This window comes from Manis javanica, chromosome 10 (genome assembly GCF_040802235.1).
Source record: "Manis javanica isolate MJ-LG chromosome 10, MJ_LKY, whole genome shotgun sequence".
Taxonomy (NCBI): domain Eukaryota; kingdom Metazoa; phylum Chordata; class Mammalia; order Pholidota; family Manidae; genus Manis; species Manis javanica.
In genome coordinates, this window is record NC_133165.1 from 4,094,086 (window position 1) to 4,105,620 (window position 11,535).

Consider the following 11,535-nt stretch of genomic DNA (forward strand, 5'->3'; position numbering starts at 1 on the left):
TTGTGACAAACTTGCTCTAACCTACCAAGGGCCTGCAGGTGTGGCCATCAGCGGGCAAGCCTGGGCTGCATCCCAGGCTCTGCAGGGTAGGAGTACAGGAGAGGCTGCCTGCAGCACACGTCTACCTGTCCTTGGGGTGCAGGATGCTGCCCTCAGCCACTACCACCTCCCACTTCCTTAAAAACCCTGCCCTGATGTCACAATTGTCTTCCGGTTTCGACTCCCTGGGTGCTGCTCCCATACATGGTTGCGCAGTTCTGTAAACAGCCTGGCTAAACTCCAACTTTCTCAGATGTGCATTTAAGCCCAGGCCACTTGCACTGAGCTTGCTGTTGGCCAGGTGGCCAGCACTGGGATGTCTTCACTGAGCTCCAGGCTGTCCCACAAGGGAGGTCAGAGTAACATTGGTACCCACGATTGTTTTAGCTTTTGCACGACTTTGTCAAGCAGTGGAATCGAATCTTAAGCATTGTTGATTAATAGCTGTGCTCTGTCTCTTAGGGAAAATCTCCCCAAAGAAGTCTCCATGCCTGGAGCCAGCAGCGGCACTGCCTCAAATCATGTGCTGGCTGAGGAATGCCTCTTGCCTAGGGTGCCCTCTGAGTAGGGGAGGAAAGAGGTGTCCCCAAGAACAGGAAGTCCTTTTACAAAGCATTCAATCTCTTCCTGTCCTGCCAAGCCCGTGGTTAGGGTCGGGGTTAGATGCCAATGGTCCATGAGGCCACCTATCTTGGCCCTGGAGTCCCTTGTCAGAGGATTCTTGGCAGAGGGCCCTGGCCTTTTCTGCCTGCTTCCTACGTTGCTGACCTTTGGGGAAAGCCTGATACACAGACACCCTGGTCACATTTGTGGGGCAGGGCCTGGGAAGCTGTTCCTTTTGGCGGACTCCTTCCTAGGGCCTTACCCTGCACCCAGTGGTATGTGTCCACAGCCTATGGCTTCTCTCTTAGCCCCAGGGTCACAGCACCTCTTCACTCGTTCTCTAAGTTCTCAGAGCAATAAAGGATGTCCTGCGCCTTCAGTTCCTCCCAGACCTGGGATTGGTTTGGACACCGCTGTGGGGCAACATGAGTGCAGCTGGCACCTAAGAGGCTGGTGGTGCTGACGTTGGCTCTGTGAGGTTGGCTCAAGGTGGGTCTGGATACTGAGCAGGCCTGTCAGGGCGTTGTCACCCACACCAGAAGCACGCAGCAGGTGAGGCAGCCAGCGACACCTCCCTGTTGGCTACTGGGCAGGAATCTGGGGGCCCAAATGCACCCATCACTGCCCGTTGAATGGTGTGAACCCAAATGCATATTAAACTCTCAAACCCGCGCTGGCTCTGGTGTTCCTTGCCCTCTGCCTTGACAGTGGCCTCAGCTCAGAGACAGCTGCCCAGCCTGGCGTCGGGGCTGGAGGGGGGACGAGTGGCAGGCCATCCAGACATTCCAATTCTAGAGCTAGAAGTCTGACCGCCACCCCACCCCATCTCAAGCCCATTACATGGAATCAGGAAAAACAAAGGATAAACTGAGCAGGACGGGGCTGTGGGATGAAGCTGGGAGACCTATGTCCCGAAAGCCGCCAGTGCAGGGAGCCCTGACTCACGATCCACGGGGCCAGCCAAGGCCATGGCTCGGGTCAGAGCAAGCCCTTCCAAGCAGGCAGGGCAGGGGCAGGTGGGCCCCGAGGTGTGGGAGGTTGTAGCAGTCTGCCTTCGCCACGCTGCAGCCTCCTAGCAGCCATGCCAGCCTCAGGCTCGCACTCACCCTGTGGTGGAGGGGCTGGGAAGAGGCTAGGCTGCGTGGTGGGGTGGGGGAGGCACAGAGTCCCAGGCCAGTCATTCAGGACACGGGCACTGATTGATGGTCAGCTGTATGACAGGCTTGGGCTCAAGCCTGGGAGTCTAGAGGTAACCAGAGATTTTAGGGAAAATTAAGTGCACCCCCAATCAATCTTAAGTTGTCCTAACCAGCCACCTTCCGTGCCAGTCAGTGGGACTTGATTTGTGTGATGGCCCTTCTGTCATACACCCCCAGTAGGGGGAAGGGCTGTCCTGGCTCTGACTGAATATCAGGTAGCTGGGCTAGGGGGGAGGCAGTGGGGTTAGGAGGGGAGGGGGTCAGGACAGTTGCTTGGCTCACGAGATGCGTCCTGAGGTTCCCCTGGCTGCCTGAGGGGCATCGGACAATCAGAGCATTGTCACCAGGGCTTCAGCATGGAGCAGGGGAGCTGCCCAGCGGAGAGGCCTGGGCCTCGGCCTGTCGGGGTGAGTGCCTCCCACACCCCAGTGCCTTCTACTAGGACAAGGCCCCAGGGCATTCCCTGGCCCACCTCCCACCCCTCCTCAGCCCCTACCTTCCCTGAGCCAGCCTGCTGACTGGGCAGGCCCCAGTGACCATATGTGCCCCTAGGTGAAGACCAGGCCCCGCCATGTGGACTGGAAGGCCCCTGGCCTGATACTGTTGCTCGTGGCACTGGCCACTGCTGGGGCCGTGGCTGGAGGACTTCTTGGCTTTGCTCACAGGCCCCCCAAGGTGAGCCCTTCCTCAGGACCCAGCCAGGGACATGGGCAGTGGGAAGGGAGAGAAGAGGCCAACATGTCCCAGCTCTCCAGTATACCCAGGGCTCGGAGTGGCTGGCCAGAGGACCAGAGGGGCAGAGATCAGAAGCCTCCCAGCAGGCTGGGGGAGTATCCAGGGCTGCCCTAGCCTGCCCAGCTGAGTTCCGGCTTCCCACTCAGCCACTGCTGCAGATGCGTCTGACCCTCCCAAGCCCCAGGGAGCCCCAGTCCAACCAAACCGCCCAGGTGGATGTGGCCCGGAACTTGGCAACCATCAGAGTGACACCAGCTCAGAGCAATGGCAGCTGGGTGGTGCTGTTTGACGGCGAGAACGTGAGTGGGCTGGGGGTGAGGTCGCCACTCTTGGGGGTTCCAGTGGCCCTGCCTCACCTCCCTGCCTCTCCAGGGCTGCATCTGTTACCGCCCTGCAGAGCACAGGGCCTGCTTCCTCCGCCTGATGGAGCCCCGAGATCGTGAGACCCTGCAGCTGCTGGTGAACACCTCAAAGGTAAGCAGCCCCCACATGGTCAGACTCCCGGGCCAGGGGGCAGACAAAGGGTCCTGTGTATGGTCTGGGCCTGGGGCGGGCTGGGGCTCCAGTTTCAGGAGAACAGAAGCTTTATCTTCCCTTGGCTGAGGCTGCTAACAAGAGCTGAGGGTGGGGCTGGCATCTTGCTGGCACATCCAGGGATGTATAGTCCCTGCCCAGCCAGGTGCAACGCAAGTGCCCATGCCATGGCCTACCAGAACCTTCTCTGCAGGCCCAGGAGCCTCACAGCCCCAGCCAGGACCCCCACTATGCCCAGGAACTGCTGGCAGTGCTTGGGAGCCATGAGGTGGACCCTGCCCAGGTGGGGGCTTCAGTGCAGCACCTTTGTGCAAAGACCCCCATTTACTGGGCCCGTCGAGTGGAGGGTGAGTGGGAGCAGGCTGTGTGGGGAGGTCGGGCTCCCACTGGACAGTTTGGGGAGAGGAAAGAGGAGCCCTTGGGGGTTCACAGAGGCCCCTGCCCCCAGGGCCCCAGAGGCAGCGGCTCATCTACCTGTGCATCGACATCTGCTTTCCAAGCAACATCTGCGTGTCAGTGTGCTTTTATTACCTCCCAGACTAAGCGGCCCTGCCTGGCCCAGCCCCCAGGATGGCCCCATCACCGGCGCCATGGAGGGCAGCTGCCCACTGGGACAAATAAACCACTCCACCTGGCTGTGATGGTGTTGTCTGTGGCCTCAGGATGCGAAACTGGGCCTGAGGGGAGGTGGAAGCACTGGCTTTGGGGTGGACACCAGCTTCAGGTCCCCCTCGATGGCTCTAGGCCCTGTGGGTCCAGAATTTCTGAGGGCCTCCTGAGCCCTGCCACATTCAGATAAGCAATAGGAGGTGAGAGCCCCAGCCTAGCAGGGGCCAGGGTAGGCCAGTCACGTGCAGGCCAAAGCTGGTAGGGGCCAGCTGGTGGGGGTTCACTCTGACCCAGGCAGCTGAACAGGCGCATCCAGCCAGTACAGCCCGGACAGTGACCTGCAATCCCAAGGGGTGCATGCTAGCTCAGCACGCTGTCGTTGAAGGCCAGGCAGACAACAGCCTTCTGGTGGCCCCCGTACTCTCTCTTGATCTCTCCCGTCTCCACACACCAGAGCCGGGCCAGGTTGTCAGAGGAAGCTGCAGGGGAAGAGCGTGGGCAGCTCAGGGCGCGGCCCCAGGCCAGGCAGAGGCACCCGTGGGGGAGCACAGCAGCTGCCGGCAGAGGTGGGGAGGCAGCTGGGTGGGGCTTACCGGTGACGATGTACTGGGAGTCCCCCGAGAAGGCGCACCCCCACATCCAGCCTCGGGACGACTCTCCGGGGTTGCTGCTCTTGATGCTCAACTCCGTCATCAGGGAGAAGTTGGATGTCCTCCAGATCTTGCATGTCTGGTCGGCGGAGCAGGTGGCAAGGAGCCTGGGAGTGGGTGTGAACATGGTGGCGGTGTCAGCAGCAGCCCCTCCCACCCTGCACCCCACACCTGTCCGGACCCTCCAGGCCCTCCCTGCACGCACGTGGAGTCAGGGCTGAAGCGGCACTGCAGGGCGTAGCGGGTGTGCGCTGGGATCTTGGTTTTGGGGATGAGCTGCGTCACCTCGTCACCAATGCCCCCAGTCAGATTCCAGACATAGCAGTTTCCCTGGCAGGGCAGGAGGGGAGTCATGGGAGGCCTGGACCTGACATGGGAGCCTTGGGCCTGACACATGGGGGAGGATTCCCTGGGGGCTGGGGACATGGGGCGGGCACATGCAGGGTTCTACCTGCAGGGAGCACACCTGGGAAGCCTGGCCCCAACCAAGCGCCGGACCTGGCAGGCTGGGAGCAGGCGGACGTGCCATCGAGCATGGCACGAATGTAACAGGAGGGCACCCAAGACAGAGGGGACAGCAGGGCAAAGGCTCAGAGGACAGGTCTGGGGACATCGTGGGACAAGTGATTCACAGATTTCATGGGCGTTATGAGTCTGAATGCAGGAGGTCAGGGCCAAACCATGGCAGGTAAGGCCACGCAGCCACCCAAGAATGTTGGGTAAAGGCTGGCACTGCTGGGGGTGTTCTGGCAGCAGAGGGGGAGGGACTGGGGCCTGGGCAGGGCAGGAGGGAGGGCTGCCACGGGGCCTGCACCTGCGGCCACCACTACTGGGACAAGGAAACAGATCAGATGGTGACAGGGAGGAGGCAGGGAAGCAGACAGACTGGGAGACACTAGAGGCGGAAGGGTCAGCCTGCTGTGTGGGCCACGCTGGGCAGTGAGAGGCGTTGGGGACCCCTAGGCTTCTGGCTTTGGGACTGGGCTGGAGCTGGAGCCCAGGAAAGGGGAAGCAGGACCGCAGGGCTGAGAGTCTGAGGGACACCCACAGAATAAGCCCACCCGGAGGGGACAATGGGATGGGGGCCCAGGACTCACAGTGCTGTTGACCGCTGCCATGTAGCTGGCATCAGGGTCGATGTGAGCAGAGGTGATGGACACCTCGGGCTCAGGGATCAGCTGCTCGTTGTGGTCAGTTTTCAAGTCCCAGATGTGGATGGCACCGCTCTGGTCACCCACAATGAGCTCCGCCTAGGGTACAGTGCAGGTGAGGAGGGCAGGGCCCTTGCCTGCCCAGCACCCGGGAGTGCCCAGCCCTGTGTACCTCCTCACCTGGTTGGGGTGCAGGCACACACAGTTAATGGGTGCATTCACCTGGAAGATCCGCTGACACTGCAGGTTCCGGGACCTTCAGGGTGGGGGACATACACCATCTGGAGTGGATGCTGCTGGGGCCCCACCCACAGGCCCCTTCCCTGGCCTTTATGCTTAGCTCTCTGCTGACGAGAACTGCCTCACTGGAAATACCTGAGAGGCTCAGCCCTCCCAAGGGGCAGCCTGGAGCCAGTTACTAGCTCCCCTCGCATGGCCTGAGGCTGAACTCAGTGGTCGTGTGGCACCCCCTGCCGGTTCTGCATTCCTCACTACCCTCAATCAATCACCTGCACAGAAAAGCCCACCTCAGCCTCTGCTTAGAGGGGACCTGACCTAAGACAGCGCCTAGCCTGGCCTTCGCCCCCCACCCCCAGGCGGTGGGCCCCTCCTGCCCAGCACCCCCACCTGAGGTCCCAGATCCGGGCAGTGCAGTCCTCCCCACCCGTGTACATCCAGCGGCCGTCCTCGTGGAAGCCCACAGACGCGATGTTCTTGTTGACGCCGTCATAGCTGATGATAGGGTTGGGGTTGTTGGAGTTGAGGTCGTACATGCGGATGTGCTGGTAACCTAGGGGCACAGGCCAGTCTGAGACAGGCTGTGCCCCAATGGAGCCCCCAGGCTTCAGGACGGGGGTCCAGGGTCCAGATACCTGCAGCAGCGATCATGCTGCGGTCCGGGGTGATCTCCAGAGCGTTCACCTGCTAGGTCTGTTAAGGAGAGCGGTGCACAGAGTCCTGGGGCCAGACCTAGAGGCCTCCACCATCTGACTTGCTGCCGCATTCTTCCCGCCCGCAGCCTGTGCCTAGGCCGTTATCCCCTCCAGGCGTCCAGCCCAGCGCCGCCCTCCCTGCCTTTCCAGAGGATACGGAGTCCTGGTGCTGCACCGTGCGCGTGCAGATCCCGCTGTGCGCCTGCCAGAACCGCACCGTGTGGTCATAGCCTGCAGTGGCCAAGATGACCGGGTCACTGCCCACTGTGCCTGGGGACGTGTTCATGGTGTGGCTGCTTGGAAGCCTCGGGGCTGCAGAGGGCCGGAGATCTGACCCGCAGGGGTCAAAAGTCAGAGCATCTAGAGAAGAGAGAGGCATGCAGTATTTAGGAAATGTCCTCTATGCGCCCTCGGTGCTGAGAGTAGTATTATCTATCCCACTTTAGAGATAAGAAAGCTGAAGCTCAGAGTTTCCGGGACACGCGTGACAACCTCCAAGCTGGATTCCCCGCCCCACGCACCCTGCCCGGACGCCACCCCATCCGCGGCCGGCAGGGGGCAGTCGCGCCAGGGGAGCCGCTCTGCCGCAGGGGCGGGACGCGCGTGCGCAGGGCGGCGGACAGGCCGGAGAGGAGAGCCGAGCGCTGCAACTGCGCAGGCGTAGCAGACAGGCGGCAGGACCTGAGGGAAGAGGGCCTCTCTCTGGCTGGACCCTCGAGCTCCCACGTGCTCCGCCCAGCGCCCTGGCTCCGTCCCGCTGGGCCAGCTTTACCCGGGTGCGCTCTCCCGGCAACCCGGCAGCCGCTTTCCGGTCCACTCCCCGCGGCCTCCGTACCTCACGCGCGGCTCGGCGCTCCGCAGCGGCCCAGGACGGCGAGCGGAGCCGGAGCGAGTCGATAGAGGCCGAGGCTGAGCGTAGAGTTATCGATGGGCCATTAGAGCGACACCAAGGGGCGTACGTGGGATGGGAGGGACGAGACCAAAATTATGGGGCGCTGGGCGCTCTTCCCGCCTGGGAAGAAGTAGTAGGTGGTCTGTGCTCCCTGGAAGCGAGGGGTGGACGGAAACAGGGACCCCAGACTTGTCCCGGTCAGGCATTCGCCTTCCCACTCGGCTGCCCGTTTTCCAGTCTCGGGTGCCCAGGGGGTCGCGTCATCCCCTCCCGCACCTCCTCCGCTACTCCCGACGCCGGGCTAGGATTCCCTAAGTAAACTGCAGGGCGCCCAGTTACTTTAGAATTTCGGATACGCAACAGTAACTTTTTAGTATAAGTATATCCCAAATCCTTCATGGAGGTATACTTACACCAAAATGTTACTCCTGCACACGTGAAATTCAAATTTAACTTTGCTTCCTGTCGTTTTATTTGCTAGATGTGGCAACCCTTTCAGGCTTGTCCAGCCCCTGCCAAATCCTCAGTGTCCCCCCCACTCAACCCAGCGGCCCGCCGTATACCGGTGTCCCTCACGCCTCCTTTTCCATCCCAGCCCTCCCTCACTCCAGGAAGGTGGCCTTCTCCTCTCACAGAAGAGTCAGTCATGGAGACAGACTCTCCTACGGTTTCTTCCCACCAGGCTTACAAATACACCTACACCCCCCTTCCTCCAGCCCCTTGACCAAAGATACTCCACTGCCCACCCAGACGGGCCCTGGGTCCCGGGAACCTTCTTTCCTGTACCTCTTCTACCGCTCCTCCTTCCTTCTCAGCCTTTAAACACCGTAAAACAACCCAAAACTCTCCTTCCAGCCAGCACTCACTCCTTCAAAGAGCTGTCCTCACGCTTTTCTGGCTCCATGCCCTCACTTCACATTCCCTCCTGGACGCACTGTCATGTCTTTACCCCCAGCTCTTCAATGAAAATGTCACAAGGTCACTGGCCAGCTCAGTGCCTAACCCAGTGGATACTTATCTGTATCCACTGACAGATCTGCACAATTTGACAGCACTGCTCCCAAAAAGCTCCTATGGTCTCACTTTCTACCCAGCACTCAGCCTCTTTGCCCTCCTCTAAAGGCTGGTGCCTCCGGAGTTCTCGTCTCTGCTCACCCTGCTATTCCGGGGTTTCCAATACTATGCACACTCTGGGGCCTTTCCACCCTGTCTCCAGCTCAGATCCAGCTATTACACATTGTCCTTTGAAGGGGCCATCTGCATTTTCAATGGCCAAGACTAGTCATCATGGATCAGCCCCAAACAGCTTTCCCTTCTGTGTGCCAGTGCCAGCATTATAGCTAGGCATGACCCAGACATGTCACCCAGGCCAGCAACAGCCTCTTAAACTGCCTCCCACACCTATTCTTGGCCCCTCTAGGCTGTGCCCCACATTCCAGAGTAGTCTTTTAAAAACCTAAGTCTGACCCCTGTTCGAAGGCTTCATGGGTCCCCAGTCACCCTTCAGATTCGGGCTGTCCTTCGCCAACCCTGCAGCTTTCTCCTTCTCTCTGCTCTATAGGCCACATGCCCCATCCAGCCAGAGTGGAGGACAGGGTCAGAATTCTCCACCACCCACTCCTCTGTGAGCCCTTGCCCGTGCTTAGGCTGCTTCCCTCTTTCTCTTTACTTCCTTTCCTGGCATTTTGAGGGCTCATTCCAGATGGGGCTTTATTCTGGTGTTGGTTTTAACTGAGGTGAAATTCACATAACTTGAAATTAACCATTCTCAAGTGAATGATTCAGTGGCACTTAGTATATTGCCAGTGTGTGCAAGTACCACCTCTAGTTCTAGAACAGATTCATCATCCCAAAAGGAAACTCTCCAGTCATTACGCATGTTCCCCTTATCCTGTCTCCCCCAGGTCCCCAGGCCTTGGTAACTGCCAGTCTGCTATGTCTATGGATTCACCTGTTCCAGACAGTTCCTAAGATTGGAATCATACAATGTGTGGTCTTTTGTCTTGGGCTCCTTTCCATGAACATGATGTTTTCAAGATTCATCCAGATTGTTTTGTGCATCAGTACTTCATTTCTTTTTATGGTTGAGTAATATTCCACTGTGTGGATGGACTACACTGTGTTTATCTATTCACTGGTTGGTGGACGCTTGAGTTGTTTCCACTTTTTGACTGTTAGGAATACTGCTACAGTGAAAATTCCTGTACAAGTATCTTTTTGAGAACATGTTTTTACTTCTCTATAGACTAGGAGTGGAATTTCCGGGTCACGTGGTGACTCTATGTTTAACTTTTTGAGGAACTGCCAGACAGTGCTGAGCATTTTACCTACATTATTCATGAGGTCTTCATAATGGCTCTGTCAAGGTGAAAACATCCCCATTTTGGAGATGAGAATATTGAGGCTCAGACGTAGAGTCCTATGTCCTAGGGCACACAGCTGGAACACAGCAGAACCCGTCCTGCTGGGCTCAGGTCTGCCCTGATCTCCCCCTCCTGTGCCCTTCCCTGAAGCCCCTTGCCTGGTCTGTCCTCCTCTGTCCTCTCCAGTACAGGGGCTTCCAGAGCAGCTCCAGCAGGCCCAGGCAGCTCTGGGAGGGGTAGGTGAGTAAGCGGATAGAAGGGCTGGGAGAGGATGTTCAGGGCAGTAGAAGCCTGTGAAGCAGACTGAGAGGAGGAGAGAGGGTGGGGCCAAGCGAAGACCCCATCCAGATGTCTGTGGGATCCCACCTGTGGCCCAGGGGACAAGCTGAGTTATTTGCCTTTTCTATAGGGGCACTGGGTGGAGCCTGGGGGCTATGTGCATGTCCCATGCCTCAGTGTAACTAGGACACTACACAAGACTCCACCCAGCCTGAGCAGCTCTGGCATCTCTGCCAGGGAGGAAGGGGGGGAACACGTGGCTGTTGACTCCCTCTTATGTAGCTGGCACCAGCTGAGCATGTTACAGAGGTGGCATCTATCTGTGAGAGTGATAGAAACCATGGCAGCTAACATATGCTGCACGCTCCTAGCAGCGCATGGGGGGACGCTTGTCATCCCATTTGAGACATAAGGGGCTGGGCTGCAGGCTCTAGGGGATGGAGAGAAGCGCCAGGGACACCGCTAGCCAGGGGGCAGGAGCAGGGGGTGCACTGCTCATGGAGGCTGCCATACCACTGGGAAGGGGGCCAGCCTTGGCTGCAGTGAAGCGGCAGTCAGCTCTGCTCAGGGCTGAGACTCAGCAGTTCTGCTGGCTCAGCGGCCCCTCCTCCTGGGATTGTCCTCCGAGGCCTGACTTCCTGGAGGGCTGCCGACATCCCACGCCTCTGCATCCTCATCCCTCAGCCAGAGTGGCTGGCCTGCGGTGCTGCCCCCACCCCCAGGCTGGGTGGACCCCAGGCAGACACACATCTCTGTTTTCATGTGGCGCCCCCATCAGTCCTGGTTGCTGTTGTACCATTTTACAGACGAGGCGGCTGTGTGTCAGGAGCTTGTCCACAGTCACTGGGCTGGTTGGGAGCGGATCTAGGACTCTCTGACCCCTCCTGGGGCATTAGCTTCATTCTTAGCAGGGTGAATGTAGAAGAATGGGTATAGCTCACTTCTGAGGTCTGTCCTCCTTAAGGTGGACCTCACAGCAAGGGGCCCACCCTAAATTTGAGGCATGACCACCTGTTTGCAGGATACAGATGGAACAGGAGCCGGGCAGAGAACAGAGCAGGGCACCTGCGGGCAGGACCAGCTCATTACTCAGAGGATTCTAACTTGGAACTTAGCCTTTCAGGTCATGATAAAGGTATATTTGTTAAGTAGGAGGACAGAACATATTTTATTGAACAGATCATTAGTGTGATCTATAATGCCTTAATGTGTAGACATGCAGTGTGTGGGCCTCTGTTTACCCTCTTGCTCTAGGCCCTGTAGATGTTAGACTCAGACTTGAGCCAACCAAAATATAAAAACAATGGTAAGGAATAATAACTATCCTTTTATTTTGTTTTTTGTGGTGCCTCTGTGAGCTCTGCAGATACAAAGATGATTGGAATACAGTCACTCCCCAGACATCATCCCAAGCAGGGAGACCCAAGAAGATCACAATATGAACAGAAGTCATTTGCTGAGCACTTACTAAGCTCTGCTGTGAAGTGCTTTAGGGATAGCATTGTGATGAATCTTCAAATTGCCTTAGTGGAAATATCATTCTTGTCCC

General features: G+C 58.3%; 2 protein-coding genes across 6 annotated transcripts; one reads left to right on the top strand and one right to left on the bottom strand.

The window, feature by feature from the left end:
- Nucleotides 1-2,084: 2,084 nt before the first annotated feature.
- Nucleotides 2,085-3,698, top strand: BRICD5 (BRICHOS domain containing 5). Its single transcript, XM_037004476.2, has 5 exons — nt 2,085-2,516; nt 2,723-2,875; nt 2,949-3,050; nt 3,304-3,457; nt 3,559-3,698. Exons 2-5 carry the CDS (start codon nt 2,735-2,737, stop codon nt 3,651-3,653), a joined length of 492 nt encoding a protein of 163 aa, XP_036860371.2. The 5' UTR covers nt 2,085-2,516; nt 2,723-2,734; the 3' UTR covers nt 3,654-3,698.
- Nucleotides 3,618-7,402, bottom strand: MLST8 (MTOR associated protein, LST8 homolog). 5 transcript variants are annotated; one of them, XM_017676024.3, is made up of 9 exons: nt 7,288-7,402; nt 6,610-6,812; nt 6,393-6,444; nt 6,148-6,310; nt 5,701-5,776; nt 5,467-5,619; nt 4,575-4,699; nt 4,313-4,476; nt 3,618-4,198 (listed from the first exon to the last, which is right to left on the bottom strand). In XM_017676024.3, exons 2-9 carry the CDS (start codon nt 6,736-6,738, stop codon nt 4,080-4,082), a joined length of 981 nt encoding a protein of 326 aa, XP_017531513.1. In that variant the 5' UTR covers nt 6,739-6,812; nt 7,288-7,402; the 3' UTR covers nt 3,618-4,079. The 5 variants fall into 5 exon arrangements, with proteins under 5 accessions (XP_017531513.1, XP_036860370.1, XP_017531512.1 ...); XM_037004475.2 differs by having other exon boundaries at nt 6,393-6,441; nt 7,225-7,348; XM_017676023.3 differs by having other exon boundaries at nt 7,225-7,347.
- Nucleotides 7,403-11,535: the final 4,133 nt, after the last annotated feature.

Excerpts from the sequence above, each read along its gene's own strand:
- BRICD5 (XM_037004476.2), top strand. The coding sequence starts at position 2,735 with ATGCGTCTGACCCTCCCAAGCCCCAGGGAGCCCCAGTCCAACCAAACC. Across the intron at positions 2,876-2,948 it reads TGCTGTTTGACGGCGAGAAC|GGCTGCATCTGTTACCGCCC; the intron begins GTGAGTGGGCTG and ends CTGCCTCTCCAG. Across the intron at positions 3,458-3,558 it reads CTGGGCCCGTCGAGTGGAGG|GGCCCCAGAGGCAGCGGCTC; the intron begins GTGAGTGGGAGC and ends CCCTGCCCCCAG.
- MLST8 (XM_017676024.3), bottom strand. The coding sequence starts at position 6,738 with ATGAACACGTCCCCAGGCACAGTGGGCAGTGACCCGGTCATCTTGGCC. Across the intron at positions 6,445-6,609 it reads CGGTGCAGCACCAGGACTCC|CAGGTGAACGCTCTGGAGAT; the intron begins GTATCCTCTGGA and ends TAACAGACCTAG. Across the intron at positions 4,700-5,466 it reads TGGCAGCGGTCAACAGCACT|GGAAACTGCTATGTCTGGAA; the intron begins GTGAGTCCTGGG and ends CTGCCCTGCCAG.